This window comes from Corvus cornix, chromosome 24 (genome assembly GCF_000738735.6).
Source record: "Corvus cornix cornix isolate S_Up_H32 chromosome 24, ASM73873v5, whole genome shotgun sequence".
Lineage (NCBI taxonomy): Eukaryota > Metazoa > Chordata > Aves > Passeriformes > Corvidae > Corvus > Corvus cornix.
Genome location: NC_046353.1, coordinates 3,413,464 through 3,434,148, shown reverse-complemented (window position 1 = coordinate 3,434,148; position 20,685 = coordinate 3,413,464). Strand labels below are relative to the sequence as shown.

Below are 20,685 nucleotides of genomic sequence, written 5' to 3'. Positions count from 1 at the left end.
TGTGGGATCTACTGGTTCTTGCTAAAGTGACCATGTTAAAGGCCTGGTTTCGAAAAGAACTTTACCTGTACCAACTAATCCTAAATACCTAACTAATCCTAAAACTAATGACTCTGATGTCTATTTTGCGTTGGAGATTGTCACCTTTGGGAAGTGAGCACTGAATTTGGGAGCTCAAAGTGTTCGAATGCACTGGCTGTGTCTTGATTTTCAAGACACTTTTATCAGAATGGACCAAGTGTTTGGTCTGTTAATGGGGGTTAAAAAAGCAGGGGTGCACTTCTTTCCTCTGTGACCCTGTTCCACTCATTTTCTCTTAATCTTTATAAAAAAATAAGACAGAGAACAGTTTTCTGGGAAAAAAAACCCTTTTATTATCAAATTATTCCTATACAGCACAATTACCCTTCGCAAGGTAAAACAGATCTAGGTCTGCACTCACTTGGAATTCAGTTCTACCAGCACAAAAATCAGCAAACAACGCCTTCAGTGCAAATTAATGCCTTGGATTGTGGGGAATTCCTGTCTTTGGTTTGTTTTCCTCTCAGAGTGCTCTCCAACTCCATCTTTGAAGGAGGGAAAATCGGAGTTGTTACAAAAATAGGCAGTATTTCAATTTCTAGGCTTTACAGTACAGTGGGAGGTAATTTCTCAGCCTCTAAAGTCCTTATTTCTTCATTCAATTCATGAAATCTCTCCACCCCAGCACGGGATGGATCCATGCTTGATATTGCACAGGCAGGACTTGAAAGCAGCAGAGGCTGGGTCAGGTGGGGAAGGAGCTCTCCTGTGCTCAGGACTGGTCAATAATACATGTTCTTGTCCCACCAACCTGTAAGAGAAGGGAGGGAATAAAAAAAAAAAAGAAAAATTGGTTATTTTTCCTCATAAAGGAAAAGTGATCAGTGGGGAAAAATGCTGAAAAATGAACCAGTCACATGTGAGTGGCAGCTGAGGGGAGGGTGGGAGGGAAAGGGTAGGAGAAGACACATGAAATGAAAATATTAAATTAAAATTTAATTAGAACAGTGCACTCACTTCCTGGGTATTTCCTGATGAGCAGCTTTCGGATTTCATCGTACACCCAGATCAGGATGGCAAAAGGTACAGCCACAAACCAGTACTGGAACCTGGGAGTGGGAACACAGAGTCTCATTCAGAAACATTGAAAAACAGCTCAGCTGCAGTTCTGGGGTTTCTGTCGGTGCTATCCAATGTCACTAAAACAAATCTGCCTCCTTGGGCCTCTTTTCTTTTTCTTAATTAATCACTCAAATTGATGATGTGCAGGTAAAGCCTCCCAATCCTAAATAATTACTGGATTAATTTATTCCAGGTCCTATTCAGAGGGAAACGTTGCCTGGTGGTATCACAGCAATAAATCACCTGACTGTGATCTATATAAAATAAAAGTTAAACGCTGTCTGTTCTCCCCAGAACGTTGGAGATGCTGGAAGAAATATTTAAATGTTGGTTTTGCACAAGTGGGTTTTTGGGTCCTCAGGAGGAAATCTAGTAGGATAATGTGGAAATGGTGGTATCAATGTCCTTTCTGGCCAAAAAATAGTGATGAATATAATGAATGTTTTTAAATATTTATCCTGGAGTGGTGCTGCACGGGCTCCCTGCTCCCATTGTGTGTCCACGAGGAGGGCAGGGGAAGCTCAGTGGCACCAGAACTCACCTGAGCGGAGTGAAATTCAGGGCTGTAACGTGACCAAGGCCGTAGGTGAGAATCAAAGCAATTCCTATCTGGGAAAATATCCCCACCCAGATGACTTTGTTCCTGCAGGAGAAGCAGAGAGGAAGAGTTACAGCCCTCTGTGCCTGCAGGAACCCTCTGCATTCCCTGCAATTCCCTTCTCCGGGTGAGCTCTGCACACAGGGGATGGGCGGGGCAGCTCTGTCTTGTTTTCCAGATGCTCCTGCCTTTCCTGGCAGCATTCCCAGCCCAAATCCAGCTGCAGGAGACACCCAACACGAGTTACTCAAGGCTTGTGTTGCACTGGGAATGTGCTCGGGGTGACTCAGGTGTTAATGCAAGGAGGAAGCACACATAGGTGTAGGCCCTGTACCCGCAGATAAAGGGTGGAAAACAAATTGCTTTGCTATCAGAAACCCCGGGAGTGATTTCCAGCTTTCCTGGTGGCCTCTGTCCCAGCTGATATTTGGAGCTCCCCTGGGACTGGAGGGTGCAGGGTCGTTTGCAGAGGGTGGCCAGCACTGTCTTGGGGCGTTTGGCCTCAAGTTATCTCAGAGCCTCAAGTTATCTCAGAGAAGTCCAGACATGCTATCTCTTGATAAGGAGTTCAGAAAGTAATCTGGAAGAGAAACTCCCGGTTTTTTTATAGTAAACATTTAAATGAATGGAGAGTTGGTTTTAAGCTGATGCATTTTCAGAATAACCAGCACAATGTCTTTAAAGAAAATCCCTATCCTGAAGTAGAAAAGGGGCTGAGGGGAGGTGTAATAAAATATTTGCCTGAGATTTGTGATTGCTTAAGGCCAGACTTAATCTTTGTGCAAAGACTGAAAGTGAGAGGGCCAAATCACTGAGCTCACCTGCTTCTGAACGGAGCAGGAGGCGAACTTGAACTGCAGGTTTAGATTAGATAGGAAAAAACCCTTCCCTCTGAGGGAAATTCTTCCCAGGTGAGGCCCTGGCACAGGGTGCCCAGAGAAGCTGTGGCTGCCCCTGGATCCCTGGAAGTGTCCAAGGCCAGGTTGGATGGGGCTTGGAGCACCCTGGGATGGTGGAGGTTATCCCTGCCTTGGCAGGGGGTGGGATGAGATGAGCTTTGAGGTCTCTTCAAACCCAAGCCAATCTGGGATTGTGTGTCTGCAAAACCCACCTGAAGAGGCCCTGCCGGAAAATGGAATTTCTCCGGGTTTTCCTGATGATCAGATCAGCCACCTGCTGAATGGTGATGCTGACAAAGAAGGCCGTGTAGCCAGTCCACTGCAGGTACGTGCGCTGGTATCTGGTCTGCAGAGCCAAGGAAACACCAAAACGTTTTTAAATCAGACCCTCACATCCCCCACAGGCGACTGCAAACCTCGCTGGGAGGCTTTATTTCAGTTCCCAAGGTGCGAATGCAGAGTCATTCCACATTTAGACACAGAATGATGGGATTTGGGCCAGTTTTAGAGTCCGTGAGTTGCCGTGACTGAGTCACGAGGCTGCAGCACGAGCTGGGTGTGAGGGGTGTTTGTATGGATTTATTAATGCCTCCTGAGCCTTGTGATTCTGCAGGATGAGGGAGGGGGAGTGAAGAGTGAGAGGGGGAGGCTGCAAAGGACTTGGCAGAGGTGCTGTTCATTAGCAGGGCAGGGAGAGGATGGTGATGACTGATTTTGGTGGGTTCAAACATAAAGTCCAGAGAGGAAGGTGCATCTGCAGAGGATGGGAGTGAGAAGGTGGCAAATTGTCGAAGAATGAATGAAAAAAGCAGAGGCTGAATGAAAGATCTGTGTGGCAGGAAGCCTTAAAGAGCCTCTCCAGCGGCAACATTGGACGGAAATGAATCCTATTTGCATTTAAACCTCATTTGCATTCCCTGTGCCTTTATTTTGGGGGAGAGTAGGGAATTTTTAAGCAGCACATGGGCGAGAGACAAGGCAGGGAATTTTCAGGGCTGCTTTACCCATTGCTGTCCGTAGGAATCCTCGAAGTCATTGATGGCATTGCTCTCCCAGTCCACTCTCACTCCCAGCAGCGTGGAAGGGAGGAACCCTTGCTCAGCGTAGACGGTGAAATAGGTGACAAAGGCCCCCACTGACTGCATGATTCCTGCAGAAACAAAGGGGCAGGAATGAGGAAAAACCGAAATTAAGGAGCACTGGGGGGATGTGCTGGGTGTATGAAATGTGCTAAAGGCAGTTTGAGAGCTCTTGGCGCTGTAAATTTCTTGCCCTCCGTAGATAAAACCTCACTTTATTGTGGAATAACCAGCTGCAGGAGGGGGCTGGTGAGGTTGCAGAGGAAGGGGTTGAATTTCAGCTCCCAAATTTTGTTTTGAAAAATGAATCAGCTGAACTCTGTCACAAGGGAGGGTTTGGGAGGCCCACCTACCGATCTGCAGGTAGGAGTACACAGCCAGCTGCTCGTTCACCAGCCGGTCTCTCCTCTTGTTCCGAGGTCTCCTGTTCATGATGTCGCTCTCAGCTTTCTCGTAGGCCAATGCCACCGAGGGGATCTGCAACAGAAACAAACCATCAGGGGCTGGGGGGGCAGCATTTGCCTGATTCTCAGAGGTTTAGCAGCAATTTGCAGTTCCCAAGTGGTTCTGTTGGATTTTGGCAGGACTCAGAGGAGAGAAGGATCTGTGTGGATTCCTCTTAACGTGTAAAGGATTTGGGGGAAATCTGAAACTTTCATGGATCTGGGGAACGTTAGAAGGTCCTTCAGATCCCTTGGGCTGGGCTGGATGGAAGGTCAGGTGTAACTGCAGAAATCCCTCTGATCTCTTGGTTAAAACACGCTGATAATTGCTCACTGCTGATTTTAGCCTGGGTCAGATGTCTTTTTTGCTTGCTGCTCACCCTCTGCAGTTTGTTGTTATTTTCTACATTACTTTCTCTGTACCTGGCTGCTTTTAATCCCCTTTTTCGCTGCCTTACTCAGCTGTAGGGTAAGGCCACAAAATCCCCCCGTTCTGGATGTGCCTTTGCCCCCAGCCCCTCTTCCCCTGACAGAATATTCCAGCAGGAAATTACTTTAAAGCTCCCAACTCACAATGTCCGTGCCCAGGTCAATGAACAGGATGGTGATGGTGCCAATGGGCATTGGAATGCTGGCGATAATGTAGATGAGGAAGGGGCAGAGCTCAGCAATGTTCTTGGTCAGGGTGTAGGCAATGGTTTTCTTCAGGTTGTCAAAGATCAGGCGGCCTGAGGAAGAGGAAATACTTCTGTCAGAGGGAATTTTTATCAGTGTTTTCCAGAAAAAAAGTTCAAATTTAACTAAATGAAATGAAAACATTTACTGCTTATTTCTACTTTCCTCATGGGTTTCCTCATGTATTTTTTAGTTTGTTTTGGTTATTTTTTAAACTACCTGCCCTTACATCCTTCTGAAAACTCAAGTGTAGTAAAACATTTCTTTCAATGAGGAAGTCTGAGGGGGAAAGTCCCATTCCACAAAATGCTGGGGCTGTAATGGAAACCACAAGCTCTTTACAGTGAAAGAAGAGTGGGGTGAATGTTCCTGTCACAGGTGGAGCACAGTGAAGGTGATGTGTGAGAAAATAATAGAGGGAAGAGGTAGAGAAAACAATTTGTATCTTTGTGAGGCTTCAAGCAGCATTGCAACAAGTCAGGAAGTGCTTTTATCCAAAGCTTGATCAAACAGAGACAGCAAATCGTTACTCTGTGTGTGAGAGGGAGATGATTTCCTTATTCTCTGATTGTCACGTGTAGAAATGGAATTAATTCCCAGCTTTCCCAAATATCAAATCCACAAATCCAGAAAAAGAAGAGAGGAGGGGAGGATCAGGAGGCCCTGCCAGAAGCTTCCAGCTCAAAAAGCAGGAAACAACATTATCTTTACCTTCCTCCACTCCTGTGACAATGGAAGCAAAGTTATCATCCAGCAGGACCATATCAGCTGCATTTTTGGCTGCGTCAGAGCCAGCAATCCCCATAGCAATCCCAATATCTGCTTTTTTTAGGGCGGGGGAGTCATTGACTCCATCTCCAGTCACGGCAACCACTGCTCCCTGGAACACACAAAAGCATCCAGATGTGGATTTGAGAGGAGAAGGTGAATCCTGCCATCATCAATCTTTACATTTCTAGCAGAAAGATGCTGATAGGAAGTTCTGAATCCTCTTCGTACCTGTGTCAAACACAGCCAGGGACCAGGGGGTGGTGGGCAGGGTTGGGAGAGTGACCTCAGAGTTTTGTGTGGTTCCCTTTAGAGTAGAAACCTGGGAAGTTGAGGGATGTGATTCACTGCATCATAAAGAGTGGGCACCCCAATTAGATGCATTCCAAATGCAATTAATCTGATAGTTGGATATAAGGAGGATGATCCCTGTCAGAGCCAGGTTCACATCTGACAACTGGGGGAGGTTTGATTAACACAAAACATCCTTTATTTTTTTATGAAGTGCTACAGAATCAGCCAGGTTTCATCAGAATTGTGAATTATGTAACTGTTGAGTTAGAGCCCATCCTCATCCCAACAACTTCTGGCTATCCCCAGTCTGTGCTAGAATTTCTCTACTAATTCAAAAGATGGAAAACTCTGATTATCCAACTCAGCTTCTTTGTTATCTTCCTGAACATCTCCTGCAGCTCCAGGCTCTGCTCTAGCTGGTGCAGAAGTTCGTGGCTTGATGCAAGGCAGGGTGTTCAGAGTGGGGTCAGAGCCTGGCAAACTGATTAATAAAATGCTGAATTTCCTGTGCCTGCGGGGATTGAGCACAGTGTCACTACCTATAAATAATGCCATGTACAGAAGGGCTTATAAGCTCTGAGTACTAAACATAGCTGGAGACTGGCTGGGGGAGGATGTTCCTTTTCATCCTCTACAGAGCCAAATCTGCCAAGTTTGTGGGAGTCTGAGCAGTGCAGAACACGTTTACCCACCGTGTGCCTGGCAGAGACCATTCAAAAAATAAAAACCACATGAAACTGAAAGACTTTATTTCTTTCTTTTTACTCTCTGGAGAGCACTCCAGGCTTAAACCCAACCAGCTGGTGATGCTGATTGGGAAGCTTAGTGCTGGCACAACTACAAAAATAAAATAATATCTTGTGCCGCCTCTTCTTCTCTACAAAGTCCAGGCACAGCACTAGTGTGGCTTTAATTCACAAAATCTACTTGGAAGATGTCATTTTTGAGCGGAGAGTCTTTTGATGGCAATTTTCATCTTTTACAGAGCTTTGTAAATGTCTTTTTTCCCCTCCTGTGCTGGCTTTGCTCCAGGCTGTTTTACATAATATTGCCCATGGATGGGGCAAACTCTCTTTAAATCCTGCTGCCTGGTTTATGGCCCTGGGAAGTAGCACGGATAAGGCTTGGTGGTCCATAAATCATGCTCTGGCATTTTGTGGGGTTCATACCTCGGAACCATAAATGGTTTAGGCTGGAAAAGAGCTGTGAGTTCGCCTGCTAACATTGCCACTACACTATTCCACTGCCAAACATTCCTGTGGGCAGGAGGACACGGCTTTGAGCAGCCACAAGAGATAAGAGGAGAGGATGTGGCAGCACCTTGCTTTTATCTGGTTTTAAAGAATTCCCGAGGGAATTCTCCTTCCCAAACAGGGCACAGGAGGCTTTACGTACTTCTCAGAATGACAGGGACAAGCCAGGCCCTGGCTACAGCTCCAAATTCAGGGAAAGCTCATTTTGTCACCAGGAGCTGAGTCTGTAGCAGGAATTTGAGTGGTTTGGATTGAGTCCAGGCAGTGTTTATGGCAATCTGTTAGATAATGTCCTGACACGGGGAAAAGACTGGGAATCGGCTTCCAGCCTCTCAGCCTGGGCTGGTGTCTGTGTGTGACCTTTGCCACCTGTCACTCACCTGCCTCTGACAGCCCTCCACAATAATCAGCTTCTGCTGGGGCGATGTCCGAGCAAAGACGATCTCGGAGTGGTCACACAGGATCTCGTCCAGCTGCTCTGAGCTCATGTCCTTCAGCTCCATCCCGTTCACCACGGCTGCCGTGGCTTCCCTGGAAGAGCCACGGGCAAAGCAGGGTGAATTTTCAGATTAAAAGGGTAAAAATGGTGCACTCGTGGGATGGGGGTGCAGCTGGATGGGGGGAAAGCAGCAAACTGAGTTAATTGCAGAGGCATTTGCTGTTAATCAGCTGGAGCTGAATGAAAGGCGCTGCAGAAATCCAGAGTGGATCAGTCACCTGCATACAGAGGGGGCTCATTGAAGCTTCAGAAAATGCATTTTAAAGAGGCCTCTCCCTGGGAGGGACAGTGGAAGACATCTCCTCTGCAAAGAGCTCTTTTTATCCTTCCCTTGTGATGTTATTTTTTCCACATTTAAGGGGTGAAGGAAGAATTTGGGCTGATGGTCCAAACTGGGTCATGTGATGCTACATTTTGCTTTCTGTGTGTGTGTGTTTTGTCAAGCGGGAAGTGACAGCGCCTTTCACATGATCTGCAAAGCACAATTTGCTAGATTTTCTTCATGGGGAGCAAAGATGAAAACCACTGAGTGGACACACTTAGGTGGAGATGACTCAAGAGTGGGAGTGTGTCACAAAAAAGCAGAAAGCAGCTGGGATGTGGTAATAAAAACACTGTGGAGGGAGCAGGGAAATGAAGCCCCAGGTGCTGCCCAGGCTCTGCTGGCTCTCACCTCCTGTTGACCTGCTCCACAGGGATGTTGAGGCGCTTGGCAATGTCCTCCACGGTCTCGCTGGTGGCCGAAATGATGCCCACGCTCTTGGCGATGGCCTTGGCGGTGATGGGATGGTCGCCAGTGACCATAATGACCTGAGCAAGGGACAAGTGAGTGACAAATGGAAAAGCCATGGAGATGAGGGGGAATGTCTGTTGCTGAGGAGCAGGAAGCAGTTTAGGATCAGAGCGGTGCTGTGTACACAGCAAAGGGAGATTAGGCGCAGTAATTGCCCGGCTCTGTATCGACATCTGGGCTCTGCCTCTCCTTGCTGAGGCTGCTTTATCAGGGCTCTGAGGGAAGAACTCGTCACAGGCAGCCAGATTAGAATAATGCAGAATAAAGGAGCCTTTATATAAGGATCTATATTAGGTATGTGCAGTGGGGAGGGTTTGTTAGAATATTGCATCTTAAAACGGATCCTTGTGACTAAGCTGTCCTGACAGATAAGGCACAGCCTTTTCTTGCCTTTCTTGAAGAAGAGTTGCCAGATTTGTCTTCAGGCTACAGAAAATTTCGTCAGGGTTAGGGCTTGGGATTCGTCTCATCTGAGATCTGTAATTCCAAATATGATTTTCCTTGATTTAGGTAGATTTCACCTCTGCTTAGAGCTGGAATTTTACTTGTGGGTCCCCAGGGAGTGAAATTAGTGGAATTACAGCTTCAGGTTCAACCTGAGTAGTTTTGGGATTAGTGATTCCTTTGCATAAATGTTCATAACCCTGTATCCTGATGCCTTCTCTAGAACTTTTTCTGTCACCTTACTCTGTTTCCGGGCAAGTAATTACAGCTGGTGTGGGCTCTGTATTCTAGAAATGGATCTGATGAGAGAGCACCTGAGCTTTTGCAAATTTGGATTTCCAGTTCTAAAATTCTGTGCAGTTTCTATAGTCTGATTCCCACTGGTTTGCCTCTGGGCACCATCAAGTTTTTTCCTTAAATTGCAATTATAGAACGGTGTTAGCTAACGTTTAGATTTTTGGTAGTTGTTGCTAGAAAGATAATTAGTGGTGGAAGATCTTAAATTTTAAATTTAAGACAATTAAATATTAAATTTAAATTTTAAATTTAAAACACAATGTGGTGGAAGCTCTTAAATTTTAAATACCTAAAATAATTATAATAAGTCTTTCTGTAGGGGAACCACCGTGGTTTTCGCTGTAAAATCCCTACCTTGATGCCAGCACTGCGGCACTTGGAGACAGCGTCAGGCACTGTGGAACGAGGTGGGTCGATCATGGACAGGAGCCCAACAAAGCACAGGTTGGAGGTGGGGAAGTTCATGGAATCTGTGTCAAACTGGAAGGTGTCTGGGAACTCGTTTTCAGGCAGGTACAAGTGGCAGAAACCTGAGAAGAGATTTAGGTTGATGTGACGGACAGGAAAATGTGGGAGAAAGAGGAGAGCTTGGTAAAACATCAGGGTTTGCTCTTGTCCATAGAACTCCAGTGCATTTAACCATTTTTCCAGGCATGCTGGATGTGCCAAGACTTTAAACCCCATTTCACAGATTTTACAGCTGGATTTTACCCCATTTTCTCAGGCAGTCCCCACAGCTGCACTCACCCAGCACTCTCTCCCCCATGCCCCCCAGCTCCATGTAGGCTGTCTGGAAGGCTTCTGCCTTCTCGCTGTCCAGAGGCTCCTCCTTGCCGTTGATCATGATGGTGCTGCACCTCTCCAAGATCCTCTCTGGGGCACCTTTCATCACCAGCAGGAAGCGTTTGTCATGGGGGTCGTCGGTCTCGTGGATGGAAAGCTGTGCCACAAACAGGAAATGGGTGGGAAGAGTTTCAATTGTCTTCATTTGCTTCTAGTTTTTTGTGGGATTAATGCTCTTTTCCATGCAGGCATCCTATATTCCATCAATGGAATGAGCTGCATTTATCATAATGTCAATTTCCTCTGTTGTGGAATTACCCCACTAAGGCTTCCAGGTCACCCATTGCTGCATTAGGCCCAGTGAGAGAAACAATGTGGCACGATTTCCAAAAAAATGAAACACACCTGAAATTTGTTGGTAGAGTTGAAAGGGATTTCAGCCACTTTCTTGTTCTGTGCTCTAATGCTCATCACATCCCCCAAAATGACCTCGGAAAATTTCAGCAGAGCAGTTTCAGAGGCGTCTCCTACCACAACCCTCTGTGGGCACAAAGGAAGAAAACATTTCACTTTTGAATTCCCACAATTCCATTACGTGCTGCACACTTAAGCAACAGGGAATCTACATTTTTATATTCAAGTTGTCCCAGAAAAATATTAAAATAGAATTTTGGGATATCTGCATTGCTCTTGGAGTTGGACCTGAGCCACAGCAAGGAGACGCAAAGAGCATTTGATGCTGTAAAGCAGATTTAGGGTCACACTCAGGTCACTACAGGTGAGCAGAGGCACAAACCCAAATTAATTTGAGGATGGCATTGATGAGTAAACAGCAGATTTGCTCTGGTAGCCCAGTCACTGGAATTAACTACCTTCCAGCAGTCATGTGGAAAGACATTAATTAAGGCATGTTTACCTATGCTATAACAAATTAACAGTGCAGTAATTACTATTCCTGCTACTCGTGTTGCCTTTTTCCTGGCAGGCACAGTTGGGTTTGGACAATGCTCTCGGGCACAGGGATTCCTGGGGCTGTGCTGTGCAGGGCCAGGAGCTGGGATCGTGGATCCCTTCCAATGCAGGATAATCTGTGTTTCCATGCTCTTGGCCGTGTGGGGTTTTTTTATCCTGTGTTAAATTTTGTGTGAGGGTACAGCAGTAAAACCACGGCCAGTAGGAATTTGGAAGGCTGGCACGGTAAAACGGAGATGGCTAAAGCCAAGCAGAGCCAATTGCTCTTTCAGAGGAAGAGAAATAAGCTGATGTGAAGTCAGCAGTACCTTCATGATGGGGAGATTTTCCTGTCCTGGCCGGAATTCCGCCCGGTTGCAGAGAGTGACAATTTTTGATAATGCTGTCCATGTGGGGGAACTTTGATCAAAGGGCTGGGCTGAGAGAAGCAAAACACACATTTCATCCTTTAGCACATTGCATGATATAAGTAGAAGCTTGAGTGAAAAAAATGTGAACTGACTTATTTGAAGAAAAAAATTATTCTTTTGACAGGTTCTTTTATGGAAAAAAAATTTTGATATCAATTTTCCCTCTATCAGTGCTGGCAAAGGGATTGGTATGATGTTTCTCTGCTTCATTCCCTACTAAATGTTCTCTTGGCAAAAGGCTCTGGAGTAGAACCGCCTCCAGATTTAATTCCTGGGAGTGGAGTTCAAATATTAATTCTTTTTTTCACATCTCTACATGGCTAAGGAGATGTGAAAGATGCATAGATGCATAGAAGGAACATATGTCTGATTTATCCATCAAAAGATATTCCCAGTGAACATCCCAGCATTCATCCAGGCGTCTGCCCCTTCCCACACCCCCATTTTCCCATTTACTTGTTTGATCTTCACTGGTGTCGGCTGAGTAGATCTGGTTGTCAAACCAGAGGTGGGCAACAGTCATCCTGTTCTGGGTGAGGGTCCCTGTCTTGTCAGAGCAGATGATGGAGGTGGAGCCGAGGGTTTCCACAGCCTCCAGGTTCTTCACCAAGCAGTTCTTCTTGGCCATGCGCTTGGCTGTGAGGGACAGGCTCACCTGGCAGGAGGGAAGGGGTCTGGCTGTCAGCAAGGTGTGGTTACACAGAGATGTAACGAGGTTACACGCTCCTGGTAGATCTTTCGTGTTTGTTTGGGGGTTTTTTTAAGAGAATATTGTAATGGTTTTGCTTTTTGTTGGCTGCAGTGCATTTTTCTTTCATTGTTTTAGCTAAAATCTGAGGTTTGGTTGTAAGTAGCACAAGTAGATTTGCTGCTGACAGGGATCTGATAGACATAAAGGTATCTTATCAGTCTAGAGGCTGTTTGAGATGGAAGGACCTGCAATGGGCAGGGAGCTGCTGGTCACCAGCTCCATGAATCCTGCAATGATTCCCTTCATTATCCTGCTGATTGATTGCTGCTGCGGTGCTGTAGAGCCAGCAGTGCTCAGCAGGTACACTGCTCCCCAGCCAGGGATTTTAGTGTTGGATATGTGGTAATGAGCAGGGTTTTCATGTGACTTTCAGGGTACAATGTCCCCGCTTCCAAGTGGGAACGGGCTGTGGGGAAATGAGCCACATCATTGCACTCGGCCGCAACCGAGGCAGAGCGGCACTTGAACTTAAATCCAAACTGGATTGAAGATTAATGACTCAGTAACACCAGAATTCCCAAATGAAGGGTTTATCCTTGGAATAAGAGCCTCCACCCCTATCCAAACACAACCCAGACCAGAGCTGGAGTGGCAAGCAGAGAACTCGAGCACAGACTCACCGTCACCGTGGCCAGCAGCCCCTCCGGCACGTTCGCCACAATGATGCCGATGAGGAAGATGATGGAATCCAGGATCTTGTAGCGCATGGAGATGGAGATGATGAAGAAGAGGACCCCGATGGAGATGGCCACTCCTGCCACCAGGTACACGAAGTGCTCGATCTCGATGGCGATGGGCGTTTTCTCGTTGCCCACGCCCGAGGCGAGCGAGGCGATGCGGCCGATGATGGTGCGGTCTCCAGTATTGATGACAATGCCGGTGGCAGTGCCTGCAGGGACAAAAACTGTCACCTCCAGGGCACACAAACACTCAGAGGCAGCTGCAGCCTGACATTCCAACAGGTATTGATGGAAAAACCGCAAGGAAACCGCGGTCAGTTCAAATTCAAATCAATTCATTGATTGGTGCAGCCATAACCACGCTGGGTGTTCGAACAAATGCTGAGTGTGACCCCCTCCCCAACGTCTCACTTTATTTTAATCTGCTCAGGACAAAATTCTTGTGAGCAATTAAACACCTCTGAAGTTCCTCAAAGCAGAATTGCTAAAATAAGTTAGCAGGGTAGGCAGCTCTTGTTCAGGTGCCTTTTTGGGAGCCCTTCTCTCTGTATGCTGATAAATAACAGAAATAAGAAGTTTTCAGTTCCCCTGAAGCTGCTGAATAGAGCTTGAAGACTAACTAGGAAAAAAGATAAAAGGGTGTAAGGGCATGCACACAGGATGATAAACATGGCCAGAGCCAGTGGAGAAATGGATTAAGGGGATACAGTGGGATTTCCACGCCCAGTTTCAGGATCAGCTCACCTTCCACACAGGTGGTGGAGTAGAAGGCAATGTTCCTGGTCTCCAGGGGGTTCTCATGGGTGAAGTCACAGGAGCGGGACTGTGGTTCCGATTCCCCTGTGAGTGAAGAATTGTCCACCTTTAATGAAAGGGAGACATGCCCATATTAAAGTCAGCAGTACGCAGTGGTGCCCAGCCCAGGAGGCGAGGTGGCAGCTTGTTTAACAATCAGTGACATCAAATGCTCTCAGTGCCTTTTCTCTGAGCTGCTGCTGTCCCTGGCAGAACCTATTTCTGTGGGAATTCAGCTCAGCCAGTGCTGTGTGTCTGCTGGTGGGATTTTCAGCAGCAGCCTGAGAAAACCCCACAGTTGTTAGGATCTGCCTCCAGTGGAAACTCTCAATCCTGTATTGGTGCATCTGCCCTGTCCTGGCAAAGGGCAGTGCCAGAACCTGGCCAGGATCTAATGGCTTTGGATGTTCAGGGACAGAGGTCTCAGTCCTAGATGAGCTCAGCATCACACTAAGGCTTCTGCTCTCTGATTACATTATTGTGTCCAGTCAAAGCTCTAATAACCCATACTGGCTGGGCAGACATTCTTTCTATGTAATAAACCCTCCAGCCTCTGTTCTCCCTCTTTCCCTGTGCTCTTCCAAGCCCTGTTTACCTTGCAACCCTGAGTGAAGATGAGGCGAATGTCTGCAGGGATCCTGTCCCCACCCTTGATCTCCACGATGTCCCCAACCACCAGCTGGTCTGCTGGCAGCTCCTTCTTCTCAGCATCCCTGAGGACAAGAGCTTGCTGAAAGACAGAAATGGGACAAAAATTAGCCTTGTGCCACTCTTTAAACTGAAATCCTCCTCTCTGTTCTGGATCCAGAGCAGGATAATGGAGAGGCACAGTGAGCTGATTTGACATCCAGCTGGACTGCTCGGACTGGAATTTGGGGGATATGAGAAGGGAAATGGACTTGGAGATGGGGAAATGCCTTCCAGGAATGTGCTCGCATGCCATCAGGTCTGTGGGTAAAAGCAGTGGGCTGCAAAATGTGAAACCCAGCACATCTCCCCCTGTTCATTGACAGCTCTTAACTGGAACTGAGAGCTCTAATCCAGTGCTGGATGGAAAACAAGAATGGGCATGCTACAATTCCCAGATCCATCAAAGCAACCAGCGTGTGCGTTTTAGCAATGGTTTGTGATTCAGGACCTTTATCTGGGTCATTTGCCAAGAGATAAATTCAAGTTGGGCTTGCTGGGCTCCCTTCATGCATTGCTAGGATGGATTTTTGCCTCAGTTGAAAGGCACTGGTGGTTCTCACCTGTGGGATCATCTTGCTGAAGCTGGCCATGATGTTTGTGCTTTTGGCTTCTTGATAATAAGCAAAGATCCCAGTGAGGATGACAACCAGAGCCAGGACTACTCCGAGGTAGAGCTGATCAATAAAAGACATAATCTGGTTAATTTAGGACAAGTTTTCAGCAATTCCTCTACTAGAATAAATCAGTTCTGTGATGTTTCAGCAGGCTTCTAAAATGAAGTGTTGGTCAGGTTAAATGGTTAAGAACAGGACGTTCCGGTGTTGGCCTGCAAGTGATCAGTCAAAGCTTTTTTGGTGCGTATAAAAAAGGTTTTTAATGGTGATTTTCCCATCTATCTAAAATCCTTCTCTAAACTGACTCAAACCTGACCAAATTAGAGTGTAACAAACAATTAAAAAAAAAAATAAAGCAGAGTATGACTCAAAAGGGAATTAGTCAAAGACTCTGGGGTTCTTCAGACTTTTTTGCTGCTCTCAAGAATTGTGATTATGCCCGGTGGTTATAAAACCTTTGCACGGGCACTCTTTAGACAAGTGGTGTGCGCAGTGTTTGGGCTTCTATCAGAAATGTTCAGCAGCAGGAGGAGAGTCCTGTGAGAACAAGAGGCCTCCTTGTAGTTACTGAGTAACTGTGCAGTGTTTAAATCACCCAGATGGTCACGGGGTCAAACACTCGCTCTGTGGTTACTCATCTACTCACGTTGTCAAAGGCCGAGTCCACTCCCTGCGCCAGCTGGATGCCGAAGGAGATCCAGGAGAAGGCAGCTCCGATCCACAGCAGGATGGAGAACCCCCCGATCATCTGCTTGAGGAACTTCACGATTTCAGGGGTGGCTTTGGGAGGAGTGAGCGCGTTGGGGCCATCCCGAGCCAAAATCTCTGCTGCTCTTGCACTCGAGAGACCCTGCAAAAGGAGGTGGCACGTTTAGAATGAAATCACAGAAACAGAGATTTTTACCCCAGCTCAGAACAAAATTCACGTGCTGCTGTTTCTTTAAAGGTTGTTTGTGTTACAAGGGAGCTGCAACTCTGATTTCCAAACCTCCTGGTTTCAGAGAGGCTGCTATGAATTATCTGCTATGGAGAAACAGCTGTTTCTTTACTGGAGCACCAGGAGTTTCCATTCTGTTGGTTGTCAGTCAAATATACCTGGACTAAGTGTTTGGAAAGCCAGGGGAAAACTGACATTCTTTTGCTGCTGTTTCTGCATTTCCACAAGATGTTTGTAGCTCAGGGGGTTCTTGAAATTCTTGTCTGTGCTCTGGCCACATTCAGTGCTTTGGTATTCAAATGTCAGGTGTCAAAAGGGCTCAGGTGTTGTTTCTCAAATCTAGATTTTCCTTCAGAATCAGCTCATCCCATGCAGTCTTTGGCTATAAATTGCTACAGTGAGAAGTGAATTGTGGTGAAATCAAAACATCAGATAAAAGCTTTAAAAAAAATGAGGTCCTGGTGCAAAACCCTGAGGTCCCGTTTTTGATTTCAAAGCAGTAGCTCAGCCTTCTTCAGACTCAAGAGAAACTCCACTTTAAGTCCAGGTCAGTGCACATTGGCTTGCTGGTTTAGGCTGTACTGGGAGCACCAAAGCAGGCACACCACACATCTAATAACAAAATTCCTGCTCCTGGGGAGCTCTGGGGAGGCCAGAGGCAACTGATTGAGGCAGCTCCTTAACGATGCCCCATGGACTTACTTTGTCGATGCTGGTACCGTACTTCTTCTCCAGTTCTGAGGTGCTGAGCCTGTGGTCATCCTGCATTCCAAGAGAGGGAAAATTACAGTGAGCAGAACATCAGACTGTTGAAATTTTTATTTCCAAACTGCCTGGATCTGGGACTATGGATGCAGCTGCTTGTATGACACCCCACTTTCATTAATTAGACAAACCCGCACATTGATAAGCAAAGTATCTTCCACTGGAAGATGATTTTTTTTTTTCCCTTTGATTTGCAGAGTACTTTTGTAAATAGCTTCCTCCTCCAGCAAATCTGTCACACCAACAGGATGGTGTGTTCATGTTTCTGCTGCTTGCCACGAGGCTCTGTGCTTCTTTCGGATAAAAAATTTCTCTCTGCATGCTGCAGGGCTCAGAGCATGTGTGACAACAACCTCTGCCCTTGATTGCCAGGGTAGGGTCCACAGTCTGGTGGAAAGAGGCAACAGGTTCTAACCACAGTGAAAAAGGGTGTGGGAGAGGGAAATCTCAAAGCTCTTCTCCTTGGCCTGCAGTGACACCTTTGTGGTATCACTGGCCTAATTATATCTTGTGCTGAACTGGGATTTAGAAGCCAAGAATTTGAGAGATCTCCCAATTGTTTTCTCAGAGTGATTCATGGGTACTGGGGTGAGTCAATTCTCCTGTCTGTGCTTTGGTTTCTCTTTAGAAACACGGGAGTGGAGTTACATCCCCTGGTGGCAAAGACAACATGGGCTGAGAAATATTTACCTGCTGCTGGGCAGATCTTGGAAACGTGATGGGTGAGTTGATCAGAGAATCATGGAATCAATATCTTATTTTGGGGTTCTAGAGCTTTGAAATGCCATTCAGCCCGTAAATAGCCTCTCCTCTGGGCTGCTCTCACAGCAATCCCGAAAAGAGGTCAGCATAATTACCCTCATGTTTCAGATTGGGAAACTGGAATGTGTGGAGAGGAAGCAACATTTCCAAGAGCAGCCAGCAGGTCAGTGGAGAGCCAGGAGGAAAACACAGATTTCTTCAAGGCCAGAGCAGTTGGTTTGGGTAAAAAACCCTGGGTTTAAAGCTGAGAAATTCTCTCAGCTCTGGAATCTCTGGAGCACAACGCCATGGTTCTGCCTTCCCCTCTGATTCCTGGCTGGCCGTGCAAGTTGTCAGGAAATACTGAAGGCAGTGATTCCATCTGGGGAATGACTCCTTTTTGGGCATGGTACAATGTTCTGTACCATTGGTGGCTTAACTATATCAGAATCATCCTCTCATTGTAGGTATCAATCTTGCACAGCATTTTTCCGACACACTCCAGGAGTGTGAGGAAGCAAATCCCTGTGCCACGATGTTCAGTGCAGGACATTCCCTGGATTTCATGGAATGTGTAATGGAAGCTCAGCAACACTCACCAGGTCCAGTTCTTTCTTAAGATCTTCTGCCTTCTTTTTTTTCTTGTTGCCTTTTAAGTCTTTGTACTTCTCCTCTTCATCTTCAATCTCTCTTTTGTGCAGATCTTTTGTCCCATAGATCTCAACCGAGTAAACATCGGACTTTTTCTGTAAAAGACCACAAAAAAGTCAAAACTTTGGCAGATCTACATTTTTTAGCAGCTTTAGCAAGCTACAAGTTGCTACTATCCCTTTCTCCTGGTTACTTGAGGTGTTTTTCCTGTCTTATCCACAGATCCATCCGGTTTCTGTCACTGTGATTGTGGTCAGAACTTTCAGGACTTCATCAGGTGCAAATTACAGGGATTCCTTTAGGGACGTGCAGCACTTCCAGCAGTTTATGATCTAAAACAACTGTAGGAAAATACTGCCCAGGACCTCAGCAGTGAAAATGATTAATTTATTTATCAGGTCCAAGAAGAGATCAGTGGAAAAGAAAAATATTTGTGAAAGGAAAGGGGAGGGAAAAGTTATCCGTTGAGAACTTGCTTATTCCTGGAGCTTTTCAGATCCATAACTCCAAGATTTACTTTTTTAAATTAAAATTAACATTTACAAATTTATATTTGCACCAAATCAAAGTGAGAAATGGAGGCAAGCAGCAGACTGAATGCCAAGGAGGAGCTGCTCTGTTTCTGCTCACACAGAGCTCAGAGCTGGCAGGGATTTCACCAACAATTCACTGATTTTTGCCAGTGGAATACCAGGCACAGGAAGCTGTTGACCCAGGGAGGCTGCTGGATCTCAGGGAATGTTTTGCTTTCAGTGATAACCTGGGAGCTGTGCTGTTTCCAAACCCTCAGTTAACTCTGCAGAGTGCAGGGCAACCTTCCCGTGCCGCTGATGCAGCAGCTGCGTAATCATAACGTTCCAGCTCCCAATTATCCTGGAAACCACAGGCCAGGCCTTGGCAGAGCCATTGGTTGACCCCATTCCAGAGGTTTCCTTATGGATTAAACCCCGGAGGTTTAGGAGAGCCCCCTGGATGTTTCCTGGTGGGACAGCAGAGCTGACAGTGCCCCGAGCTCTGCCAGGGCTTGGCCTCCTGTGAGGGCTCAAAGCAATGAAGGAAGAGCTCTCCGTGACATAAAGAGAGCTCAAATAATGGAAACAACAAGAAAAAAAACAAAAATAATTTGGATATCTTAATATTTAACACTGTTTGGAACTCAAAACTGGCATCTTATCTTTAGCTGCCCTTAAACTAAAGGAATATTTAAATCTTGTCTGTTGATGAAGGGGAAAGCAAAGAGCTGCTGAGCAGTTTGAGGGCTTAAAAGACTGAAATTCTATTCCTAAACCCTTGATTTTTCTTTGTGATGCTCATCCCAGAGACAGGACATGCCTGTTCTTTTAATTTTTTTTTTTCTGCTGTGCTGAAGATTCACAATCTGTTTTATCTATTGGGATTTTTTTCTTCACCTTCCTCCTCCTCCTCCTCTTCTCTTTAACTTTCCCACCCAAAAATCTGTTCAGCTTTTCAAATCCCTATAAAGGAGAGAAACCAGGAGAGAAAGGCAAGAGCTCTCTGCTGGGAGAACTTAGCAGATGGAGGAGAAAATAAAGAAAATTGGTGAAGTTAGTAAAATTAATTGCTTACTTGTAAGCATGGCCTATGTTAACCTTTAACCTTCAGAGTTTCATAAAATCTCACATTTTGGCTCAGATTTTTGGCTCAGCCAGTCCAAGAATTCTTCCCAATCCAAACTGTTCATGCCCAGCAATGTCTGGTATTAATTCAATTTTTCACTTAGCCTGTACTTATAGTACAGATTTACAAATTAAAACTTAAGGAGAAACCCAAGGGGCAGTTCCCTGGGCATTGTACCCACCTTGACCATCTTGGTGAATTTATTCCTTTCCTGATGGAGGGAAGCAGCCAAGCCAAAATCTCTGGATGAAAAGCCCAAGCCTCTGGATGAAAAGCCCAAGCCCAGCTGGGGACTGAGGTGGCTCAGAGCAGTCCTGGAGTGTAGAAGCTCCCCGAGGTGGTGGGTCCCTCTCCTGTGGCCAGCAGGTGTTAGCTGGAATTCTGCTCCCACCTCGGCATCCTCCAGGCAGGACAAGCTCCCTGTCCCAAGCCTGTGGAGAAAGAGCTCTGCTTGCAGCTGCTTTATAAATCAGCATCTTGTGCTGCCACTCCACCCCTCCCCTTCCAGGTCCAGCCCATCTTCTGTTTCACCTGGAGTAGGTGGAAAAATACCACAGTAATGGGCATGTGGGTTTCAGGTCAGATAGGTTCTAATTATTCCTTTGTAGTGTTTGCTCACAAGTAGGGAACAGGTGTATTATTCATCTTGCTGGAAGCAAGGAGTTTCCTCCGGAGACTTTCCAGCTCTAGGCTCCCCTCAGGATCCCCGCTGTCCTGGGCTAAAGGAGAGCTCTGCACTTTTTGTCTCACCTGCCCAGGTGATGTTCTCTTTGCCTGAGGTCCCTCAAGTCGAATCCCTTCCCCGTTTAGGTGCTAGCAGGGATTTAGTGGAGTGCTGCTCTCTGGAGCTTCATAGCTTGGACTTCACTCTTAATCCTTGCCTTGCATTTCGTGTGTTTTTCACCTTGGTGCTGAGCTGGGAGAAGTGAACTTCCTGGTGCTTTTTCAGCAGGGCACTCACCTGAGCAGCTCTTGGTTTGTCTGGCACCAATTACCAGCTTCCAGGCAGGAGTGATAATGAGCTTTGTGACACTTTTGGTACCTGGCTTCTCTCATCACTTAGGAGTGAAGCT

The 20,685-nt window shown here is 46.3% G+C and overlaps 1 protein-coding gene across 1 annotated transcript; it reads right to left on the bottom strand.

Moving 5' to 3' along the window:
- Nucleotides 1–355: 355 nt before the first annotated feature.
- ATP12A (ATPase H+/K+ transporting non-gastric alpha2 subunit) lies at nt 356–20,037 on the bottom strand. Its single transcript, XM_010403891.4, has 23 exons — nt 19,794–20,037; nt 17,923–18,069; nt 16,520–16,579; nt 15,527–15,730; nt 14,827–14,940; nt 14,172–14,306; nt 13,526–13,643; nt 12,722–12,990; nt 11,807–12,005; nt 11,249–11,358; nt 10,374–10,508; nt 9,933–10,125; nt 9,540–9,715; nt 8,325–8,461; nt 7,533–7,683; nt 5,549–5,717; nt 4,736–4,890; nt 4,073–4,196; nt 3,645–3,790; nt 2,853–2,986; nt 1,685–1,786; nt 1,039–1,130; nt 356–832 (listed from the first exon to the last, which is right to left on the bottom strand). The coding sequence occupies exons 1-23, from the start codon at nt 19,800–19,802 to the stop codon at nt 804–806; spliced, it is 3,108 nt and encodes a 1,035-aa protein (XP_010402193.2). The 5' UTR covers nt 19,803–20,037; the 3' UTR covers nt 356–803.
- Nucleotides 20,038–20,685: the final 648 nt, after the last annotated feature.

Excerpts from the sequence above, each read along its gene's own strand:
- ATP12A (XM_010403891.4), bottom strand. Across the intron at positions 14,941-15,526 it reads TGGACTCGGCCTTTGACAAC|CTCTACCTCGGAGTAGTCCT; the intron begins GTGAGTAGATGA and ends TTTATTGATCAG. Across the intron at positions 7,684-8,324 it reads GTGGAGCAGGTCAACAGGAG|GGAAGCCACGGCAGCCGTGG; the intron begins GTGAGAGCCAGC and ends TGGCTCTTCCAG.